General features: G+C 58.3%; 9 protein-coding genes and 1 non-coding gene across 10 annotated transcripts; 5 read left to right on the top strand and 5 right to left on the bottom strand.

Annotated features, from left to right (window-relative positions):
* Nucleotides 1-27: 27 nt before the first annotated feature.
* D7B24_007289 (uncharacterized protein) lies at nt 28-1,167 on the bottom strand (the record flags this gene model as incomplete). The annotated part of the gene is made up of 5 exons (XM_028641400.1): nt 28-45; nt 105-479; nt 560-658; nt 732-1,067; nt 1,126-1,167. 5 exons carry the CDS (start codon nt 1,165-1,167, stop codon nt 28-30), a joined length of 870 nt encoding a protein of 289 aa, XP_028494610.1.
* A 743-nt stretch (nt 1,168-1,910) lies between these two features.
* Nucleotides 1,911-8,683, top strand: VAT1L (Type I Polyketide synthase; the record flags this gene model as incomplete). Its single annotated transcript, XM_028641399.1, has 5 exons — nt 1,911-2,187; nt 2,260-2,644; nt 2,699-2,877; nt 2,932-7,790; nt 7,853-8,683. The coding sequence occupies 5 exons, from the start codon at nt 1,911-1,913 to the stop codon at nt 8,681-8,683; spliced, it is 6,531 nt and encodes a 2,176-aa protein (XP_028494609.1).
* Nucleotides 8,684-9,123: 440 nt separating this feature from the next.
* Nucleotides 9,124-9,220, bottom strand: D7B24_007287. Its single transcript has one exon. It is a non-coding gene; the product is annotated as a tRNA-Leu (tRNA).
* Nucleotides 9,221-9,591: 371 nt separating this feature from the next.
* Nucleotides 9,592-11,371, bottom strand: D7B24_007286 (uncharacterized protein; the record flags this gene model as incomplete). Its single annotated transcript, XM_028641398.1, has 2 exons — nt 9,592-11,082; nt 11,132-11,371. 2 exons carry the CDS (start codon nt 11,369-11,371, stop codon nt 9,592-9,594), a joined length of 1,731 nt encoding a protein of 576 aa, XP_028494608.1.
* Nucleotides 11,372-12,039: 668 nt separating this feature from the next.
* D7B24_007285 (uncharacterized protein) lies at nt 12,040-12,639 on the top strand (the record flags this gene model as incomplete). The annotated part of the gene is made up of 2 exons (XM_028641397.1): nt 12,040-12,093; nt 12,205-12,639. 2 exons carry the CDS (start codon nt 12,040-12,042, stop codon nt 12,637-12,639), a joined length of 489 nt encoding a protein of 162 aa, XP_028494607.1.
* A 725-nt stretch (nt 12,640-13,364) lies between these two features.
* Nucleotides 13,365-15,177, top strand: D7B24_007284 (uncharacterized protein; the record flags this gene model as incomplete). The annotated part of the gene is made up of 8 exons (XM_028641396.1): nt 13,365-13,703; nt 13,758-13,827; nt 13,878-14,096; nt 14,156-14,370; nt 14,421-14,507; nt 14,568-14,638; nt 14,690-14,747; nt 14,824-15,177. 8 exons carry the CDS (start codon nt 13,365-13,367, stop codon nt 15,175-15,177), a joined length of 1,413 nt encoding a protein of 470 aa, XP_028494606.1.
* A 217-nt stretch (nt 15,178-15,394) lies between these two features.
* On the bottom strand, nt 15,395-17,012 carry OLA1 (Obg-like ATPase; the record flags this gene model as incomplete). Its single annotated transcript, XM_028641395.1, has 4 exons — nt 15,395-15,946; nt 16,181-16,666; nt 16,732-16,803; nt 16,938-17,012. The coding sequence occupies 4 exons, from the start codon at nt 17,010-17,012 to the stop codon at nt 15,395-15,397; spliced, it is 1,185 nt and encodes a 394-aa protein (XP_028494605.1).
* Nucleotides 17,013-18,088: 1,076 nt separating this feature from the next.
* Nucleotides 18,089-18,931, top strand: D7B24_007282 (uncharacterized protein; the record flags this gene model as incomplete). Its single annotated transcript, XM_028641394.1, has 2 exons — nt 18,089-18,205; nt 18,275-18,931. The coding sequence occupies 2 exons, from the start codon at nt 18,089-18,091 to the stop codon at nt 18,929-18,931; spliced, it is 774 nt and encodes a 257-aa protein (XP_028494604.1).
* A 315-nt stretch (nt 18,932-19,246) lies between these two features.
* On the bottom strand, nt 19,247-19,993 carry D7B24_007281 (uncharacterized protein; the record flags this gene model as incomplete). The annotated part of the gene is made up of 1 exon (XM_028641393.1): nt 19,247-19,993. The coding sequence occupies one exon, from the start codon at nt 19,991-19,993 to the stop codon at nt 19,247-19,249; it is 747 nt and encodes a 248-aa protein (XP_028494603.1).
* A 469-nt stretch (nt 19,994-20,462) lies between these two features.
* TIM44 (protein translocase subunit) lies at nt 20,463-22,150 on the top strand (the record flags this gene model as incomplete). Its single annotated transcript, XM_028641392.1, has 2 exons — nt 20,463-21,418; nt 21,475-22,150. The coding sequence occupies 2 exons, from the start codon at nt 20,463-20,465 to the stop codon at nt 22,148-22,150; spliced, it is 1,632 nt and encodes a 543-aa protein (XP_028494602.1).
* Nucleotides 22,151-22,693: the final 543 nt, after the last annotated feature.

The following is a 22,693-nucleotide window of genomic DNA, read 5'->3' as shown; positions in this document are numbered from 1 at the left end:
AAAAAGACTGATAGTCGCCGACGGCGCTCATGTGCAGATAGCCGTCTAATAATTGTCAGCTTTGAGGGCAATGGCTACGCGATATGATCCAGGAGATCTCATACCAGCTCGACGGTAGAACTGTTCCCGGAAGACCAGGTAGATGACCTTCGGGAAGCATCCGACTCGGAGCCCGTGACCGAGGGCTTGCGCTTGTTGGCATTGGCCATGCCTACGATCCTGGATACAGAAACAGACAGTTCTTCCAAGGTCCTGGGGTCGCGGGGGATGACGTGACCCTGGCCATGGTCGAAAAGCTCAGCCTTGTCCTCGTTGCACATGTCGTACAAGGTAACAGACCCATCAATGTAAGGGTCGTTGCAGCCGACGACGTGGCAAGTTGGAATGTCGATAGCATCCTCGGCCTCCGCATCAGACAGCATCGAGATGCTGCCGTCCTTGAGAGAGATGGCAGGACACCCAGCAAAGAAGATGGCGCACTACGTTGTGGGGTGTGAATCAGCCACATGTCGCAGTGGGCATCAGGCAGGGGAGAGAGCATGGAATGGTGGTGGCTTACGTTGATCCTCCTGGGAATTCCTTCTTCCTCCCACCTGCGTCGTTCTTCTAGAATCGCGGTCGCGGCTATTGTCGCTCCTTCCGAGTAGCCAAGGATACCCTGTGTACCAGAGGTCAGCCAGGTCGCTCACAGCATGCTTCTGTCTCGGGTCGTTTGGGGCGCTGGAACTTACGTCGATCTCTGGGTCGTCGTCAATGGCCTTGAGCACCGCGTCGATCGTCTCCTGGAGGCAGGCCTTCTGGTGCAGGAAGTTCTCCTCGCTTCCAAAGAGCAGGCGCATGTTCTCCTCGGTCGATGCCCCGTCGGGGCACTGCCTCCACTTGGTGAAGAGGTCGTCGTACGCGCGGATGCCATTGAACGGCATGAACCTGTACAGAGGTTTCTCACCAAAGTAGTGTTCAAATTCTGCCGGGGGCTCGACCTCGTGAAGTCCCGAAATCCATTCGAACTCGAGGTCGGAGTCCTCCTGAGTCTTCTGAACGAATGGCGCGAGTTGAATCTTGAATTTCTATACCGGAGACTCAGTAATTTGGCACGACGGAGAGGCGGAGTGGAGGAGGCCGTACCTTGGCGCTTCCAAAGGTACCGTGCAGGCAGAGGAACTTCATCTTGAATAACGGGTGACGATGTCGTGACTAGGATGCGGTTTGAAGGGCCAGGCTGTTCTGTGATGACTTTGGTTGCGCAGCAGCGACCTTAAATGCTATCTCGCGTTGTGCTATTTCTTCCCTCCCCCATCCCACTTTCCACATATTTTTGTGTAGCCTTATTCCTGAACACGGCTGTCTCAGCTGCACAATAACCTGCCGTGCTGTTGTCTCACTGAACTGCCGGTAGTCAGGCGCGCTACCTGGCCCGGGCGCCTTGTCTCACTCATAGAAGGCTTCGAAAGAACGTTTCCATCAACTGTCAGGGGTTGAGGTGATGAGGCTCTGACACAATGTCTCATACGGACTCATCGTTAAAGCTTCTTCATCGAACCGAAAATCACGCCGAGATATGGGATGGGTCCTTCCATTCAGCTCAGGCGTTGTGCGTCAAGCGAAAGCAGGACGTCGATCGGTGAATCGACTCTGCTTCCGGATTAAAGGCCGCGAGGAAGACCGATGTCGAGCAATGTGCCTGGTCTTGGCCGATTGCGTCCACAACATGGACATTCTACATTTGTCATGCTGCGAAGGCCATGCAGACTTGATGGATCGTATGTCGATCAAAAACTATAAGTTAGCAACGCGGGTTTCTCATGGCAACAGTCTTGAATTAAGCATCTCATCAGTTCACTCGATTTTGCATCGTTCTTTCTCGTTTATCGCACTGTCGTTACTTTTACTACCTTACTATCATTTTCGCAATGGCGCCTACTCTGATGCCCGTGGCCATTATTGGCATGTCGTGCCGGCTGCCCGGTGAAGTCTCGACACTCGACGACTTCTGGACGCTCATGTGCAGAGCTCGCAGCGGTTGGGGCGAAATCCCCAAGGATCGCTTCAACAAGGAAGCATACTGGCACCCGAACCCCGAGAAGAGGGGCTGCTTCAACAGCATAGGCGGCTACTTTCTCAAAGAGGACATCGCCAAGTTCGATGCACCTTTCTTCAACATTACCAACAATGAAGCTAGTGCCATGGGTACGTTTTGCGAACCATTTACAGCCCTTTGTGGCTAGCTGCTATTACGGCTTGACTGACAGAGATCAACAGATCCTCAGCAGCGACAACTGCTTGAGTGCACCTATGAAGCACTAGAGCATGCCGGTATTCCCAAGGAGAGCATTGCCGGGACCAACATGGGCGTGTTTGTTGGCGCGTCCCCCCCCGACTATGGTCTTGGGTCTCTCACAGACCTCGACACTGTGCCCATGTCCGATGCCACTGGTAATCACCAAGGCGTCCAGGCGGGCCGCATCTCCCACTACTTCGACCTGCGTGGTCCTTGTTTTGCCATTGATACAGCATGCTCTTCAAGCTTGCATGCCCTGCACCAGGCAGTGCAGAGCATTCGCTCAGGGGAGACTAAGCAAGCCCTTGTTGCGTCGTCGCACCTCAACATCCAGCCGGCCAATGTTGTGTCCCTGTCGACCAACCGGTAAGTCGGAGCTTAACCAAACGAGCAACGACAGTTCTCTGACATCTTCTCCAGCTTGCTCTCCGAAAAGGGAGCCACGTTTGCCTTTGACCACCGCGCCAAGTCTGGATTCGCGCGTGGAGAAGGCACTGGCTGCGTTATCCTGAAGCCTCTTGACCAGGCTCTGAAAGACGGCGACAAGGTTTGGTCCGTCGTCGTCAACACGGGCGTCAACCAAGACGGCAAGACAGTCGGTAAGTGTGCCTCATTCAACGCAGCGTGGAAATGTCATTGACAGTGTTTGAAAGGCATGACAACTCCTTCTGCCGATGCTCAAGAACAATTGATCCGTGAGGTCTATGCCAAGGCCGGCATCAACCCGAGAGACACCGGCTTTGTTGAGGCACACGGTACCGGCACCAAGGTCGGAGATCCCATCGAAGCTACGGTTCTCCACCGAGTCTTCAACGAAGACAGAACTCCCCGCCATCCTCTCTACATCGGCTCTGTCAAGTCTAACATCGGACATCTTGAGCCGGCAAGCGGCCTCGTCGCAGTCATTAAGGCGTCCCTGATGCTTCAAAAGGGTTTCATCCTGCCCAACGTCAACTATCGCCAGGCAAACGAGAGCATCCCCTTCGCCGAATGGAACATGAAGGTCCCCGTATCTCTGCGTCCATGGCCCAAGGGCAAGCGCTTCGTCAGCGTCAACAACTTTGGATTCGGTGGCTCGAACGCGCACTGCGTGCTCGAGAAGGCGCCTCCGACGCTCGCCAGAGGCTACAACGAGTCCAACATTGGACCTCGCCTCGTCGTCTTGTCCGGCAACGACAAGGACGCCGTGGGCCGTCTCAAGGCTATAGTGGGCGTCTGGCTCGAGAAGCATCCCGATCTTTTCGACAGAGAGCTCCTCCGCGACCTGGCATACACACTCGCCCATCGCCGCTCCCAGCTGTCCTGGCGCACGGCCGTGGTTGGGTCCTCGGCCAGTGATCTGACCCGTGCCCTGAACAGCCCGGCGGCTCAGCCCATCAGGGCTCTGCGAGCCCCCAAGATCGCCTTCGTCTTCACCGGCCAGGGCGCGCAGTGGCATGCCATGGGACGTGAGCTGATGGTGTCTCACGACGTCTTCGCCTCGACGGTAAAGGAAGCGGACGAGGAGCTCAAGAAGCTCGGAGCCACTTTCTCCCTGATCGAGGAATTGACAAAGGACAAGGAGCACTCGCAGATCAACAAGGCTCACATCAGCCAGCCGGCTTGCACCGTACTTCAATTGGCTTTCACCAACCTGTTGAGGTCTTGGGGCGTCCAGCCATCTTCTGTCGTTGGACACTCCAGCGGCGAGATCGCGGCTGCGTACGCTGCGGGCGCTATCAACCTCAAGGACGCTATTGCTGCTGCCTTCCACCGAGGACAGGCTGTCCTGAGACTGAAGGCCAAGCACGCAGACCTGCGCGGTGCCATGTTGGCTGCTGGTTGCAGCGCCCAGACAGCCCGTGAGATGATCCAGGAGATTCAGACCGGACACTGCGGTATCGCGTGCGAGAACTCGCCTTCGTCGGTCACCATTTCGGGTGACGCGCAGGCCATCGACGAGCTTGCTGCCCGCCTCGAAGAGAAGGGCACATTCAACCGCAAGCTGATGGTTGACGTTGCCTATCACTCTGTCCACATGGAGAACGTGGCTGAACACTACCTGTCGACGATCCAGGACACCAAGGCCAGCAGCACTGGCAAAGTGGCCTTCTTCTCGTCCCTTCACGGGAAGAGGCTTGTCAGTGGTGCGGATCTGGACGCGCAGTACTGGGTTCAGAACCTCACGAAGCCCGTGCTCTTCTCGACTGCTTTGCAGGCGCTCTTCCTGGAAGATCAGCCTGACATCGTGGTCGAGGTGGGCCCGCACTCTGCGCTTGAGGGACCTGTCAAGCAGATTCTCAAGTCTCTTGGCTCGGACAAGGCCAGCAAGGCTTTCTACGTCCCTTCACTGAAGCGCAACGAGGACGCTACGTTCTCTGCGCTGACTCTGGCCGGCAAGCTTTTCGAGAAGGGCGTTACCCTGGATATGGCTGCCGTTAACTCGGAGAAGGATCCCAAGCCCAAGCTGGTTTCCGACCTCATGCCCTACCCATGGTCGGGACAGAAGTACTGGAGGGAGAGCCGGGTCAGTCGCCAGCACAGGCTCAAGCCCTTTGCGCGCCATGATCTCCTTGGCGCCCTGACCAACCTCTCGAATGATATGGAACCGACATGGAGGAACATGATCCGAACGGACGACATCCCCTGGCTGCGAGACCACAGGATGCAAGACCTGACGGCATTCCCGTTCTCTGGCTTCATCAGCATGGCGGTTGAAGCAGCTGCTCAGCTGGCCTCCATCCGTGGTGTCGAATTTGACGAGTTCGGCCTCAGGGAGATGCAGGTTATGCGACCTTTCCTCTTGACTGACGGCGAGGAGTACGAGGTCATCCTGAGCATCAAGCGGTTCAGCGAAGGCACTCGCTCCTACTCGGACAAGTGGGACGAGTTCCGCATCCACTCCTACCATGAATCCAGGGGCTGGGTTGAGCACTCTCGCGGTTTGATCTCGGTCACCAAGCGAGAGCAGTCGAACCCCATCAGCGCCTCGCTGCGCGACGAGGTCACCGACACGGTGGAGAAGGCCAGGCAGGTTTGCAAGAGCAAGATCCCCACCCAGCTCTTCTACGACGAGCTTCGCAAGCTTGGAGCCGGCTACGGTCCCGTCCTTCAAAACATCCTGAGCCTTCAGGCTTGCGACGATTTCAGGTACGGACTCGGAGAGGTGGTGGTGCCTGACACTGGCGCTTCGATGCCCGAGAAGTACGAGGCCCCGTCCATCTTCAACGCGGCGTTCATCGATCTCCTGTTCCAGCACATCTTTGTTGTCCTGGGAGCCGGTCGTGGCGAGATGCCCTGCCTGTACATGCCCTCGGCTATCAAGGAGATGCGACTCAACAAGCTGATGAACTCCACGGCGGGCACCCCCTACCAAGTCGTCGTGAACGGACACAGCGACTTGCGGAACCCGAAGACCATGGAGGGTTGCATCCATGCCTTGGAGTCGAGCGACGCCTCGATCCCCGCCATCGTGGTCAAGGGCTTCGAGGTCAGCCCGATCAAGGACGACAGCAGCAGCGACCTTGAGACCAAGCCGCTCTGCTACAAGGTCGAGTGGAAGTCCTTGGCCGAGGAGGCCGCCAGCCAAGAGGCGGCTACCGTCGCGAGCGGCAGCACGCAGCAGCCGGCCAAGAAGCTCACGCTCAACGCGCCCGTCGTTCTCATCACGCAGCGCCCCGAGAGCGACCCTCTCATCAGCGCCGTGGCCGCTTCGGTCGAGGCCCAAACCGGCCGCGCCCCCGAAGTCAGCCCTCTCGCCAACCTCAGCGCAGCTGGCAAGGTCTGCCTCAACCTTCAGGACCTCGACGGCTCCGTGCTGTCCGACGCCACACAGGAGACGTTCAAGCAGGTGCAGAGCATGGCGCTCGAGAGCGAGAGCTTCCTGTGGGTCGTTTCGGGCGCGCTCAAGAACGCGCAGAGCCCTCATCGCAGCATGGCCCAGGGCTTCGTGCGAACGATCCGGTCGGAGATCGGCAAGCCGGCGTCGCTTCTGGACCTGGATCCGGAGTCTCGCCTCGACGTGGCGTCGCAAGCTGAACTCATTGTGCAGGCTTTCGAGAAGCTCGTGGGCGGGGAGAACTCGGCCACGCCCGAGATGGAATTCGCCGAGGTCGATGGCGAGCTCGCCGTGCCGCGCATTGTCGAGGACGCAAACATGAACCTCTTCGTCCAGCGCGAGACCAACGTGTCGGCCCCCTACCTCCAAAACTTTGCCCAGCCCGAGAGGCGTCTCAAGCTCGATATTGGCCGTGCCGGAGCACTGGACACGCTGTACTTCAAGGACGATGAGGACGAGCCTCTCGCCGCCGACGACGTCGAGATTGCCGTCGAGGCCACGGGCATGAACTTCAAGGATGTCGTCATCTCCATGGGCCAGCTTGCCAGCCCCTACATCGGCGTGGAGTGCAGTGGCAGGATCGCGCGCGTCGGATCCAACGTCACGGCCCTCAAGGTCGGCGACAGGGTCTGCGCCATGCCAAGGGGTGCCTACCGCACCTTTGCGCGCTGCCATTTCACCAGCGCGGCCAAGATGCCGGACAACATGACCATGGAGGTCGGTGCCTCGATTCCCGTCGCCTACTGCACCGCGTGGTACGGTCTCATGGATATCGCGCGCCTGGCCGAGGGCGAGCGTATCCTCATCCACGCCGCCGCGGGCGGTGTCGGCCAGGCCGCCATCCAGATCGCCAAGATGGTTGGTGCCGAGATCTTCGCTACCGTGGGCAGCGTCGACAAGAAGCAGCTCATCATGGACAAGTACGGGATTCCCGAGGACCGCATCTACTACAGCCGCAGTGCTGGCTTCGCCCGCCTGATCCGCAGGGACACGCAGGGCGAGGGTGTCGATGTTGTCATCAACTCCCTGGCCGGCGAGCTCCTGCGCGAGACGTGGGATTGCATTGCCCACTTTGGCCGGTTCATCGAGATTGGCAAGCGTGACATTACGTCCAACACGCGTCTCGAGATGCGCCGTTTCGAGAACAACGCCCTCTTCAGCTCGGTGGACCTGACCGTGCTCGCTGGGGAGCGACCCAAGATTATGGGCCGGGTCATGAACGCCGTCATGGATGCCATGGGCCGCGAGGCGCTCCATACCATGTACCCCATCACGGTCATGGGCATCACCGATGTCGAGAAGGCCCTCAGGCTGCTCCAGGGTGGCAAGACGACGGGCAAGCTGATCATTGCCCAAGGCGCCGACGAGCAGGTCAAGGCCACGCACCGCGCTACGAAACAGAAGCAGTTCGCAAAGGATGCGTCGTACCTCATCTTTGGCGGCACAGGTGGCCTCGGCCGTTCCATGGCCAAGTGGATGGCGCAGAACGATGCGGGCCACGTCGTCTTGGTTTCCCGCAGCGGAAGCAACGCCAAGACGGACGACCTCGCGCAAGAACTGGCGTCGCTCGGCTGCAAAATTCACGTTCGGGCCTGCGACATCACCGACCCAGCGAGCGTGGACTCTCTCGTCCAAGACTGCTTGGCGACGCTGCCGCCCATCCGCGGCGTCATCCATTCGACGATGGTGCTTCGAGTAAGAGCCCCTTTTTTTGACCGGTCTGATTTTGAGAAATATGGCTAACACACTCTGCGCAGGACATGCTCTTCGAGAACACCACGTTCGAAGACTACGACGCCGTCATGCGGTCCAAGGTCTCGGGCGGCTGGAACATCCACAAGTCGCTCCTCGACACCAAGCTCGACTTCTTCATCGCCCTGTCCTCCGTCGCCGGCGTCGTCGGCAACAAGGGCCAGGCCGCCTACGCGGCGGCCAACACGTTCCTCGAGGGCCTCGTGCAGCACCGACGCCAGCAGGGCCTCGCCGGCACGGCCATTGCGCTGCCGGCCATGGACAACGTCGGCTACCTCGCCGAGAACGAGGAGCGCCGCGAGCTCGTGCTCAAGAACCTCAAGGGCAGCACGGCCAACGAGGCCGAGCTCCTCGCCCTGCTGACGGCGGCCGTCAGCGGCACGGCCTCGGCGTCGTGCGACGGCCTCGTCCTGACGGGCCTGCACATTGACGACAGCGCCCGGCCGCCGTACCCCGCTGCCGATGCCAGGTTCGCCGACCTGTTGGCGGCCGCTGGCACGAGCAGCCAGGGCTCCGGCCAGGCGGCGTCCATCCACCAGGTCGTGTCTCGAGCTGGCTGTGAGGACCAGGCCTCGGAGGCCATTGTCAAGGGCCTCATTGAGAAGCTCTCGGCGATTCTCATGGTTCAGCCCGGCGATCTGGATCCGGCGTCCACGCTGACAGCTTATGGCCTTGACTCGTTGAACGCCATTGAGCTGCGCAACTGGATCAGTAAGGAGCTTCTTGCTCATCTGCAGGTGCTGGAGCTTCTGACAAGCGCCACGTTGACGAGCTTGTCCTTGATGATTCTGAACAAGTCTCGTATCGAATTGAGCTACAAGGTTGCCGCTGCATAGACAAGGGAAAGGTATATCAAGGCGTACAAGGAGTTTGGGGTTTCTTTTTCTGTTGGATCGAAGCAGTTGAGGTCACTGGCGCGACAGGAACTAATAGGTAATCCGAAGGCCAGTCTCTAGAAACATTATTATGGAACAGCATCATTATCAAAAAGCATAAATCTAGACAGTTAATTCATTCATCAATGAGACGAGCCGGGTGCCCATTGCTGATTGATATACATGTCCCCGACCAGCTGGTCATACCCCTGAGTCGTCTCTCAAACCTCAAACCTCAAACCTCAAACCTGAGGCTCCAGACCTAAAGCTCCATAATAAAAATCCCATCCGCCGAAAGTGGATCGCGCAAAAATCACCATCCCAGCGCAACCCGCGCCACGCAATCTCACGATGATCAAAGTCAAATCCTACATGCTACACTCGCAGCAAAAAGGAAATATTGATGAGGACGAGACTCGAACTCGCGCGGGTTGCCCCACCAGGAAATCTGTTAAGGAGACCTTAACCTGGCGCCATAACCAACTCGGCCACCTCACCGGTGATTGTTGAGGAGTCGAGCGAAGGGTGGGTTCATGGCGGATGTTGCGGGGCGCGCGAGGGCTCCCCCACGGCCACTATCCAGGCCTGGCCTTCTGAATAGAGGTTGGTCCCTGATCAGGGACGTGAATCCTGGCCGAGCGTCTGGCTGGCGCCGCATTCTGCTCATGGCTGTCTTTGTGGTGTTGCTTTTCAGTGTCATGCGTCTCGGTGCTTCATGGTTTGTTCTGCTTTTCCAAGCCCCTCGGTGAACATCGTTCGTCAACGTTGCTGATTATAATCGTGTTTGCAAGTCAAGAGTCGCTTGTCGGCGCCCGTGTTTCGTCGCATTTGCTCCGCCTGGTGGAATATTCATCCATCCTGCCATTTCTCTACGCCTTCCTCCTCTCAGCATTCGTCTCTTCCTCATTCACGATTCCCTCCTCGCCGCCGGAACGCGCCGTTGGCGGCTCCGCCCTGCCCACAACGTCCGAGCTTCGGAAGACAAACAACACGATGAGCAGCGACGCAACGCCGTACCCAAAATTCATCCAGTTGGCGGCCCGCAGACCTTTCAGCGAGGGTTCATCCCAGGGCTTCGTCTCGCCGACGTCCATGACAGGCACGCCGCGCGCCTTGGCCATGACGGCCGTCTGCACGGCCGTGCTGATCGCCAGACCAATGGCGCGGCCCATCTGGCCGACCGAGTTGATGAGCGCGCCGCCGAGGGCTTGGTCTTCCTGCGGCAGGGACTTGGAGGTGAACAGCGTCAGGGACGGCCAGGCCGTGTCAGCACCGAATACGGACAGAATCATGGCGGGCAGCCCAAAGGCAAAGTACGTCGTGTTCGAGGGGATCGGAATGGCGAACAGCACACAGGCCAATGCCATGGAAACGTTGCCGAATACGAGCAGGAGATAGGTTGGCACGCGGGACAGCAGCAGCGCGACGACGAATGCCGTGACGATGCCCACGACACCCGTGGGGATGAAACGGATGGTGGTCTGAAGTGCCGAAAGGCCCTGATAGTCCTGGAAGAAGTAGGTCGCAAAGACGAGGAAGTTGTTGAACGAGGCAAAGAACAGGCCCATGATGACCATGGCGGCGCTGAAACGCTTGTTTTTGAAAATCGAGACCTTCATGAGCGGAGGTCTTTCGCCCTTCTTTTCTAGGCGGCGCTGCCAGAAGACAAAAACGGCAATGATGATCAGGGATACGACAATGATGACGGGGATCCAGGGCCTATCCCAACCGACAACGTTGCCCTCGGTCAGGGCATAGAGCAGGGCCAGCATGCCGACGGTGATGAGAGCGCCTCCGATCCAATCAACCGACTGCTTGATCTTGCTCGGTTGGCCTTCGAGCGACGGTGGGGGCGGCGGCGGTGGTGGGATGACGAAAAAGCCTGCGGCGGCCACCATGCCGGCGAGTATAGCCTTGACGCCGAAGATCCACTTCCAGTCAGCATATTGGGCTATGAAACCTGCGATGAGGTTGCCAAAGACGCTACCCAAGGGTGCACCGGCGGCGTAGGCGCTGAAGGCGTAGTTCTTCGCCTTGCCAGGCGGAAACGTGGTGCCGAGGATGCCGATAGCTGTGGGAACATTGGCGGCGGCGCCGAGGCCATGCAGACCACGGAACAAGTTGAAGGCAATCTCGTTGGGGACAAAGGCGTTGGCAAGTGTCATGACAGCAGCCCAGGCAGAGCCAGCCACGAAGATCAGGCGTTTGCCGTAGATATCGGCGATGCGGCCCCAGAGCAGCAGGAAGCAGCCAAAGGCGAGAGAGTAGGCCGAGACGATCCACTGCAGACGCTGCTCGGGAATGTCGAGGTCAGAGCCGATAGCAGGCAAGATGATGACGACGGCTTGCAGTGACATGGTCTGAAAGAGTCAGTCACTATCCTCACAATGGCCAAAAGGGGTGACGGACGTTCATGAAACTGGCGCCCGCGAGGGTGGCCACGAGCACAATTGCTCTCGCCTTGGAGAACGGCAGCGCAGGAGGGCCATTGCTCTCGATCGGTCCGTCTTCCACTGGTGGGCAGGGCTCGGCGTCCGAAGATGTCGACAGCTTCTTCCCACGCGGTGATGCGGTGGTGTTGGTGTGTCCGGGTTCACTCGTATTCGTCTCAATCTCACCGGCCACAGTCTTCTCGCCAGAGAGGTTCATGGTCACGCCTTGGCTGGACTTGAGCTGCAACAAGGTCTTCACTCACGTTCCAGGCAGCGACGAGACCAGCCTTATGAGTTGACCAGCAGGCGTCTCGGCCTGAACGCGATGCTGCCGGTTGTCGTCTGGAGTAGAACGTGTGGGGGGATTGCGAGATGGCCGGAACCCGCGCCCAGGGCTGTCGCTAAACCCATCACGGTCTAGAAGCCTCTGGGGACGGCATAGTGGGCCACTCGGATCAACAGGTTGGTAAGCGATGTCGGTCCTGGACGGCAGATCTTTCGGCATGGCGAGGTAAGTCAGCGTAAGTCGGTCAGGGTAAGTCTATAGCAGATGCTGTGCATGGTGGCAGAATGCACGCCCAATGCCCGAGACTTGGTCAGGGTGACACACAGAATGATCCGGCGGTGGATGGAAAGGATGGATCGCTGTGCATCTTCAGCCAGGGTGGCGAACGAGATCTTGGTGCTTGGTGTCCACCGACGCAACCTTCCCCACGTGACAAAGAGGCGCTGCTCACAGCTCCACCTTGCGACAGCCTTATCTTTTATCGTCATCTTGAGCGTCGCCCAGCCTTGCCTCAACCTGTTGGAAAGGCCCTCGCTTTACATCTCATCTGCCTGATATATAGAGATCGCATTTCGCCGATACCAGCTGCGCAACTCAGTATGATCTCACTTACATATATCATCCTCGCGGTCGTGCTGTTCGCAGCTTACAGAGTATGTCCTGTCCACCACACTCATCATTATCCACCTTTTGGTGTGCGCTATGAACCGCCCTGGTCGAGATGTCCATCCTCGTGACTCGAATCAACTAACACGCCCCCAAAGGCTGTCTTCGCCGACCGCTCTCCCATTCCCGAGACGTCCGGAAAAGTCTTCAAGGTCGCCAGCGCCGCCGAGTTTGACGCCCTCCTGTCCTCGACATCCAACGTTGTCGTCGACTTCTACGCCGACTGGTGTCCCCCTTGCCGCGCCATCGCCCCAGTCTTCTCGGAGCTGGCCGACAATCATGCATTGGAGGGCAAGCTTGCTTTCGCCAAGGTCAATGTCGACCATGTTCAGAACATTGCGAGTCGCTATGACGTCTCCGCCATGCCGACCTTTGTGATCTTCCGGAACGGCAAACCTGCCGGTGTCGCGGTGGAAAGCCTTAAGGGTCGCCCCTCTGTCGTTCTCTCTGGTGATGGGCTCGTCGAGAGGGTGCGTGGTGCCGACAAGGCGGCCCTCCAGTCTGCTGTTCAGGCTTTGGCCGGCTCAAAGTAGGCTGTCTTTCCGTGTCAGGCAGAGGGAGGCACTAGAGAGAAGAGACAGCGATACGATAGTCGGCAAAAGGTCACTGGTCGTGTATGAACCTTATTGCGGTGGAAAGCGAAGGGTCGTTCAAGGCTTTCATCATCAGTCTGTAGTCAACACGCGCCGACAGCGCACCCCGCAAAATCCGGGTTGGAGCGCCGAGAAGACCCATCTTGAACCTGGCGCGCCGATACTACCTGATCTTGTATATCCGAGCCGTCTCGTGCAAGGGCGATCCTTCAGGACCATCCGGCGGGGTTTCTCGCTGTTTTCGAGTCCACCAATGACCCCCATGTACGTCTTGCGGTTACATCGGCATGCTGGTCTTGGCAGCGGGGGAGTGCTCTTGAACTTGGGAGAGAAAAGACTTGATGTGATGCTCAACGACAAGTGGATGGCCAGAGACAGGAGAACATGCATGATGCCTAGGCTACTCATCCGTATCGATGCTTAGATCATCTTCTCTTCTGCCCCGCAGACTAGACGTAAGGAGCTCCAAACTGGTCTCTCTAGTGCTCACGGAGTATTTGCTGCATCTCTCCCAACGTAGAGTAGATCAGCAATGCATTAGAGTCCTCCGCATCTAAAAGTGTGAACTCGGTATAAAGTATCAAGCTGGTGCACCAAGATGTCTCGCAAGGAGGTATTGAAGTTACTGCCAGACGCACGAAGTTGTGTTTCGTGTTAATTTCATCATGCATCTTTCAAAAGTTGCTGTAACACTCCTTGCCTTCTTCAGCAATGCATCTCTTGCCATAGAGCTACCAGCTGGTGTGCCTCGATCTCTCGAGGAATTCCGAGCAAAGCATCCCTATCGAGCACGGAGTACGAAAGGCGATTGTCGCAAAGTGACCAGGATACGCCCATCTAAGCACGATACTGACGACATTTCGGATGATTTTCTGGAGGGAATTAAACAGGCCAACAATGGCGGACTGCTTCACCTGCCCAAAGACGAGCTCTTCGTCATCGGCAAGCCACTGGACCTGACCTTCCTCAACGACATCCACGTCCGTCTGGACGGCAAGATCTTGGTGGGCTCTCCTGGTCTTTTGGTTTACCAGATATCAGACTAAGCACATGTCAAGTTCACCGACAACGTTCCTCAATGGCAAGCTACGGCGTTCAAGCACCCCTTCCAGACAAATCTCCTTTTTTGTGAGTACGATTCGAGGCATGAGACGGTCATCTACATTAACAACAGGTAGGGAAATGGGGCGGAAAGAACTTCAAAATCTACGGCGACGGCGTCATCGACGGCAACGGCGAGCGTTGGTGGCGTGAGTTCGGCGAGCTTGACCTCCCCGCGGACAACAATTACACCTATGCCCGGCCCATTCTCTTCTATGTAGGAGACGCCGCCAATGTGCAGATTGAAGGGATCCAGTTCAAAGATGGTCCGATCTGGCACCAGCTGATCGAACGCAGTATTTCCACCAAACGCTACTCGTGAGCGAGAGGATTGTCACTGACGTGGTTGGCGCAGCCGAGGGCATCTCCTACCGCGATGTCTCCTGCACTGCTCGCCCACGAGACCAGACTGTCCGGCCTGCGAACACGGACTTTTTCAACTCCCTCAACGTCAGGGACGTCTCGGTTGAGCGCGTCTGGGTCGACGTCGGCGACGACTGTTTCTCGCCAAAATCAAACGGTACCAACATTCACGTCAACCACATGTACTGCAATGGCACACACGGCCAGGTACGTATTCGCCCACTTTTTGGTGGACCTCGCGTCACTCACGATAACAGTCCCTCGGTTCTCTGGGAGAACACAAGGGTGTCATGTCCTTCGTCGAAGACGTCGTGATCGAGAATGTCTGGATGCTCAACGGCGGCGTGCGCCAGCCCCTTTTCCAACCACAAAAAAAGACCGCCTCCCGCTGACACCTCCCACAGCACGGCAGCCGCATCAAGGTCTGGGCCGGACCGACCGCCGGCCACGGCTACGTCAACAATGTCACTTTCCGGTACGTCCCCTCCGTCTCTATTCTGAGACATGCCTAGGACTGACCCGCCAGGAATTTCTGGAACGCCAACAACGAATGGGTCGCATTCCTCGACTCTTGCTACTGGAATGTAGGTCTCATCCGTTCCCCCCCCCCCCTTGGCGTGGAATCCTTCTGGAAGCCCCCATCTGACAGGAACAAACCAGATCAATGCCCAGACCTGCGAGGCATACCCGGCCGGCATGTCCATCACCAACGTCCTCTTTGAGAACTTTACGGGCTCGACGCGCGGGATCCGCGGCCGTGCCGTCGCCAAGCTGACGTGCTCGACGAGCCCCGACGCCGTGTGCGACAATATCCGCTTCCGCAACTTTGCCGTGCGGTCGCCGTGCGGCGGGCCTGCGATTGCCATTTGTGACGGCGTGACGGGCGACACGGGGGATCTGCCGTGTTATGCGGCGGACAGTGCCGAGGCGAAGGCTGCGCTGCGGGATACGTGTGTCGGGGAGAAGTCTGAGTATGTGGGGAAGCCATGGACGGATGGCGGGCCTGGCTTCTGATGCTTTCCAGGCGCACGATACCTGATGCTCGATGTGGCGCTGGTCGTCTGGGATGGAAGACACCTTGTAAGCCGCCAATGGGATCTCACACTGCTTCAGTTCGGGAGCACCAGTCCAAGCATAAATAATCACATTCACCAAAAAAAGAGACAAGTTGTAGTCTTCATCAATTTCATTCAATCGGCTTTTTCGCGTCTCATGTTCGTCATGAAAACGTCTACGCCTTGGCCGCGCCGGCCTTGATGAGCAAAATGTCACCATCCTCAACGACGTAATCCTTGCCCTTGGTCATGACCTTGCCCTTGGCCTTGACCTCGGACTCGTCTCCGAGCTCCTTCAGCACGGAGAAGTTGTAGACGAGGGCCTGGATGAACGTCTTCTCAAAGTCGGTGTGAATAACACCGGCGGCGCCAGGGGCCTTGGTGCCGTTGCGCAGGGTCCATTGCCTGACCTCGTCCGTGCCGGTCGTGAAGAAGCTGCCGAGGTCGAGAGACTTGCGCATCTGGATGACGAGCTTGGGAAGGGCCGAGTCAGCACCGACCTTCTTCTGCTCCTCGAGGGACTCCTCCTCAGTCTCGAAGCGGCTGAGGCGCTCCTCGTAGGCAACGGAGATGGGGATGATGGGGTCGCCAGTGGCGTTCTCCTTGATCCACTCGGCGATCTTGGGGAGATGCTTGTTCTTCTTGCGGACATAGTCACGCTCGGAGAGGTTGACGAGGTAGACGACAGGCTTGGCCGTCAGGAGGAAGAGAGGGTTGATGACCTCGACCTGAAAGAGCTTCTTGTCAGTGATCATTCGATACAATCCGTGAACCAATATCATGAGAGGTGTTGCGACTCGAAAGTCAGTATGATTTTTTATCTCAGTATGCACTCTGCGTTTATTGTGAGGCATTCGACGAGCTGGGTTATAAGTCGGACCTCGGGTCCTTTATCATCATGCGAGTCGCCAGGGGATGGCTCGTTTTGCGAGGGAAGAAAAGAAAAATGGTCTGCGGCTTACCTCCTTGGGGGACCAGTTGCCCTTTCGGACATCCTTGCCGTCCTTCAGCCAGTCGATGATCTTCTGGATGGTGTCCTGCTCGGCAATCATCTTCTTCATCTCGAGACTCTGGCCGCCAGAGCGAGTCTTCTTCTTCTGGGCCTCCAGAGCCTTCTCGACGAACTCGATATCTTTCAATCGGAGCTCCTCGCTGATGATGTCCAGATCACGCGTGGGGTTGACGTCACCCTCGACGTGAATAATCTCAGCATCGTCGAAGGAGCGCACCACCTGGAAGATGGCATCGACGGCACGAATGTGGGACAGGAAGGCGTTGCCGAGACCAGCACCGGTCGAGGCACCGCGGGTCAGACCGGCGATGTCATAGACGGTCAAGTTGGCGGGGACACGAGACTTGGGGTTGTACTTCTCGCACAGCCAGTCGTAGCGCGCATCGGGGACGATGACACGGGCCTCCTCGGGGTCGATGGTGGCGTAGGGGAAGTTCTACACCTTGGTCAATCAATGAGCCTGGAGGTCCACGGGGCGACGGGGACAGCAGAGAGACTTACAGCAGGGTTGCCGAGGTTGCACTTGGTGATGGCCTGGAAGAGGGTGGATTTGCCGACGTTGGCAAGGCCGACCTGTGAGGATCGCGGGGTCAGCCTCGAAGCTTGGAGGGGTACAAGGGAAAGGGGGAAAAAAAAATGGTGGGAGGCGCGGGGTTCGCTTCAGACGGCGGCAGGGTGGTGTGGTTGATGGGGGGGGGACAACGTACAATTCCACTCTTCAGACTGTTGCCAGGGCGGCCGAGGGGAATCTTCTTCTCCTCAACCTGCTTCTTGGGAGGCATCTTGGATCCTCGTTTCTTTGCGTAGGAACGGGAGGGGGTATACAAAACAGTGCAACGAAGCACTGAAGGTGAGGGGTGACTGAAACTGTTGCCGGTACAGTAACGAAAAGCAGAGCTAGCTGCGCGTGGGTGTAAAGGGGGGAAAAAAGAAGCGAAGGGAAGGGAGGGCGCGAGGAGGGACGTCGTGGTGAAGGATTGGCTGGCTGGTGTGACCAGCCGCAAACCGTGTGAACCCGTCCCCCAGTTGGCGGCCGCGTAGGGTACCTTTTACCCAGAGGAGGGGGGGGAGGAAAAGAGGGGATTGGGTATCTGGGCTGGGAGAAGCCTGGTGCAGTGATGGGCAGGATGAGGGAAAAAAGGCAGAGGAGAGAATTTTTGCGGCAGAGGGCGCGAATCTTGACTTTGGATTTTCCTGCGGTGCCCCACCAAAGTGTGCAGCTCTACCCTGGGCGCTGCTGCAGCTGCCCTGATGAGGTAAGCCGGCCTGCCTGAGGACTGAGGAAGCCCTCCGGCGCCTGGAGGAACCTGCTCCCCGGCCGCCTTGAAGCCCGTCACCAGCTCTGGTGCAGGCAGCTCTAGCGGGCTTCAGGGCGCTCCAGTGCCATGCCGCCCCCGGATGCAGCCAGGCAGGCCAGGTCACCCCGCGTCCCCGTTGTCGTCACTCACCACGCCTGCGTCCAGCTTCCCAGCGTGAGCTTTGCTGACCCATGTCACAAGGTCGCATCGCATCGCATCTGCGCCATCTGACAGCATCCAAGCCTTGACATCGCAAACAACCTCCAATACCCTACATCACCTTGTGTTCCGCATCCAGATCAGCCGACCCTTTCCCTACGTTCCGGCTTCACCCAAAGCCGTTGTACATAGCCTTCGTCTTTTTTTTGACAAACGCTCATCCTGATTCTCATCTTTGTGCCTGATCCCGCTCCATTGCCCCGCTCGTTTCGTCGTCTTCCACCTTGCGTACCTACCTACCTACCTAAAGCACCTAGGTAGTTGGCCTCCACCCCAAGCTTCAAGGAAACAGCATCGCCAGTTCCTCCTTGCATCCTACCACCCACTGTGAACCCCCCAAGATGCCTCCGACTCGCCCGCAACGCTCCAACTCGGCAAGACAATCCACAAATCGTCATCGATCAACCCTGTCCCTCACCAAGACCGAGGTCACCATTCACGTCTATGACCTGCTGCCGGTAAGCCCGATGCGCCACCCTCTGCTCCGCCTGCACATCCACATCATGTACATGGACTGACAGATGCAGCCCGGGAGGTTATCCACCGTCCTGTGGTCCGTAGGCGCCTCCCTCCTCCACTCCGGCGTCGTCATCAACGGCCGCGAATACGCCTACGGCGGCCACGACCGCCGCGGCATGACCGGCGTCTACTGGACGAGCCCCAAGACCGAGCCCCCCGGCGGCACCTTCAAGTGCGAGATCCTGCACGGCTTCACCTTTATGACCGAGGAAGAGATTGAGAAGATCCTCGACGACGTGTCCAAGGAGTTCCAGGGCACCTCGTACAACCTCCTCACGCGGAACTGCAACCACTTCACGTCGGAGCTCTGCCTGAAGCTGACGGGCCAGAGCGGGCCTGGCTGGCTGAATCGCGCGGCCAGCATTGGCGTTGCGCTGCCCTGTGTCGTGCCGAGGGAATGGATCGACCCGCCCGAGTACGACATGGTCGACGGCGAGCTCCTGGACGAGGACGAGGACGAGGACGACGGGACGCACGAAGGGTCTCGTATGCTCAAGCAGTCCCCACCTAGGTTCCACGGTGAACCACGCCCCGAGGAGGGACAAGAGTCGGGATGGGGAAGCGAAGACGACAGACGGCACGGAGGCAGCGGCAAGGGAAAGCAAGTTGAACGGGATCAAGCCGGTCGGACATTGCCGGCATCAGAGAGAGCCCCGAGGCCATAACATCATGGTGATTCAGGGCACAGGGTTTCTACTTGGGGGAGGGGATACAAAGTGAATGGCGTTCCGGGTCCTTGATACCACAGTGGGCGAGATCAGGCTGGCGTTCTCTGTTTTTGTTTTTGTTACCTTTCCTTCATGTTCGGCGTTGCGTGGGGGGAGCGAAATGGGGAACCAGAACACCCTAAACAGTTCTTTGAATTCTTTGGTATATAGTACAGCTGTACACGTATTGTACATTTGATTGTCCATCCGTTCCCGACTACCAGTCGTCCTGCGCCCGCGTTTCTACCATGCTGCAACACGCGCCCGACGCTCTTACAGACGCCTGGGGTTCTTGCTCCTGCTGCCACCAAACTTGAGCCTCGTCGAATCGGCCACGCGCACGACCTTCTGCCTCCACACGGCGCCCTCGGGGCTCATGAGACACTTGACGCCGGCATCACGGCCCTGTCCGAAGCCGCGCAGCACGAGCTCGATGCGGTTGATCTTCTTGTCCCAGCCGGCGAAGCGTAACCTCTCAAAGACGTAGGCCGTCAGCTGGTAGGCGGCGTCAAAGTGTTTCCGCCTCGACTTCTTGAAGCCAATGTTGCCGCACGACATGGAGACGATGGCGCCGCGGTCGGGCTTGGACATGGTGACGTGCGTGTTGTGCTTGTGCGAGTAAATGTGCAGGTGGAAGGGCTCGAGGGCGTCGAGGGCCTCCTCCTTGATCTCGCCGAAGCCCTCCTTGCCACTGCCGAGGCCGGCGGGCGTGCGCTTTTGCTCGTCCTTGCCGAGGGTGCTGCGGAAGAGGTTCATCATGCTCGAGTCGGTCGGGCCCGCGGCGATTGCGGATGCCGCTGCGGGGGTCGAGGGCTTCGCGGCCGGGGAGTTGGGCGCGCCGTACAGAGAGGAGAGGAGATCGGAGCCGGCTTTTGTCGTGGGAGCGTCATCGGCGCGTCGGCTGGGGGTTTGGGAGAGAGGCCGACAGAGAGAGGGAGAGCATCGCGTTATGGAGGTGGGACGGGCGATGGATTGGAACGCCGTCCTCGCGAGGAAGCGGCTTGCTGAAGGGCCGCTCATTTTTATTATGGGTGTGGTCGACAGACGATGCTGCACTGCCGCCGATATGTGTCGATGTTCAGATCGTGGATGGCGTCAAGGAGGGCCAGTCGTCGATACTGCTTGAGTGACCTGGATTTTTTCGAACAGCTTCCTGGCACGCCATGTCCCGATTGGCCCACTTCAGGGGTGGACGTCCTGTCGCTGGTGGTCCTGGCCTCAGCCGGCTGAAGCACGGCTAAATAGCAACGGTACCTAGATACCTCCTTTTAGGGTCCCCTTCCACGACCTTCGACCCCCTGCCCGCGCCGCGGCCCGCCTGGAGCCGAGATCGCAGAAATCCTCGTCGCGCCCCAAATTTTGATCCGGCCAAATTTCACCCGGTCTAAGGTACTTGCCTCTCCGCTCCCGACCGAGTCGTCTCTGCCCCCTCCCTATCCTGCGCATCGCAAACACCCATACCTGGGAGGCGGAACGCTTTTACTTCATCATGAACTCTTTTGCCCGGTCTTCACGGAGCGTCGCGCCTAATGCTCTGACAAGGGCATCTGCTCGTAGCAGCGCCCCTGCGACTGGCAGGACCCAGACATATCGTCTCCAGTCCACCGACAGCCTCGCCTCCATCCGCATCCAACAATCCTCCTCTCAACAGCTCTCCTCCTCCTCCTCTCTTCGCCCTACTACTCTTCGATCATCCTTCCTTCCCCATGAGATCCGACCCCTCATCTCTGCCACACCAGCCCGCTCCTTCCACGTAGCGACGCCGACATGGCAAAAACAAGAGAAGCCCCAGGCTGAGACGAAGCCTGCCGAGGAAGCTTCCAAGGCCGCCGAGGAGGAGAACACCAAGTCCTCCGAGTCAGCCGACAAGGAGGGCGCCTCGTCCGGCGACAAGAAGAAGGAGGGCGAAGAGGGCGATGGCAAGCAGGAGGAGAAGAAGAAGGAGGACGCCCCTCCGCCTCCGCCCCACGGTGACATGACACCGTGGCAGGTCTTCATGGAGACGATGAACACGGAGCTCAAGAAGTCCAAGGAGTGGAACGAGTCGACCAAGGCCCTCTCTGGCGAGATCCAGACCTTCCAGGAGAGCGAGCGCGTGCGCAAGGCCCGCGAGGCCTACCAGACCACCACGGGCGCCATCGGCAAGACAACATCGACCGTTGTCAAGACGACGGCCGGCGCCATTGGCAAGGGCGCTGCGTGGACCTGGGACACGAGCGCCGTCAAGGGTGTTCGCAAGGTCGCCAACGTCACCGGCGATGCCCTCGACAAGGCGACCAAGCCCATCCGTGAGACCGAGGCCTACAAGAACGTCAAAGATGTCATTGATGATGGCAGCTCTTCGCGTTACGGCGGCTGGGTAGAGAAGGAGGAGCGCAGGCAAAAGCGTGAGGCTGAGAGGGCTCTCAGGGGCGAGACGCCGGAGAACTTTGTTGAGGACCCTGAGTACGCTGGCATCCTCCGCATTTCCAACTCGTGAATTTCGCTAACTCCAGTCACAGGGCTGGCACAAACGTCACGCTTCACAAGGACGCTGCCTGGAAGGAGGCGTGGAGAGACTTCCGCGACCAGAACAAGGTTGTCCAGGGCTTCTTCAGCGCTGGCAAGGTCTACCAGGAGTCCGAGAACCCCCTCATCTCAACAGCACGAAGCATCACCGACACCATCGGTGGTTGGTTCGCCGAGAACGAGCAGGCTCAGGTCATCAAGAAGTTCCGCGAGATGGATCCCAACTTCAAGATGGAGCCCTTCCTCACGGAGCTGCGCGAATACATTCTTCCCGAGGTCCTCGACGCCTACGTCAAGGGTGACGTCCCAACCCTGAAGCTGTGGCTCTCGGAGGCGCAGTACTCCGTCTATGACGCTCTCACAAAGCAATACCTCAAGGCCGGCATGAAGTCAGACGGCCGCATCCTCGATATCCGCCACGTCGATATCGCCAAGGCGCGCATGCTCGAGCCCGGCGACATTCCCGTGTTTGTCATCACCTGCCGTACCCAGGAGGTGCACGTCTACCGTAACGCCAAGACCAACGAGCTCGCGGCCGGCATGGAGGACAAGGTGCAGCTGGTGACGTACGCCATCGGCATCACAAGGCTGCCCGACGATGTCAGCAACCCGGAGACGAGGGGATGGAGGCTCATCGAGATGCAGAAGAGCGGACGCGACTACTACTAAGCGGGAAAACCACCATCATCGACGCTGAGCCGGCCCTGTCTTTTTTCGGCTCGGCTCGATCACCAACACTCTCATACGCTGGCGATTGGATGTGACACTTTCTGTCATTCTGATGTTTCAATAATGTACAAAAAACTAGACCGGGGGCATTTTGGAGGGGGATACAAGGCGATTTCTGGGAGAAAGCAGATGCCGATGCAGACACAGAGAGGAGGAGAAAGAAAACAGACAGAAGGACCAACTATCTGCGGAGTCTTGCCGCCTGCGGTCTGCGGCCGGGGAGAACCAACACCGCTCTCGCCTCGAGGAGGCTACCTTGTACGAATATTGAATAGCCTGCGAGACACCTGGCAAGGGCTCTGCCGTCTGCCGAGCAGTTTGTTTTAATCAAGATGCCAGACGTCCGTTTGACGTCCTGGGTCGCAGCACATGGTTCACAATGTTCAGTCAGTGCGACCAGTCCAGGCCGTTCGGTGGAACGACCCTTTGAGCCAAACCTGAATCTGATATTCATGTGCTTGCCTGAGACGAAGTTGCTTGCGT

The sequence above is a fragment of the Verticillium nonalfalfae genome (genome assembly GCF_003724135.2).
Source record: "Verticillium nonalfalfae strain VnAa140/NRRL 66861 chromosome Unknown scaffold_57, whole genome shotgun sequence".
Lineage (NCBI taxonomy): Eukaryota > Fungi > Ascomycota > Sordariomycetes > Glomerellales > Plectosphaerellaceae > Verticillium > Verticillium nonalfalfae.
This window is presented reverse-complemented; position numbering and strand designations above follow the sequence as displayed.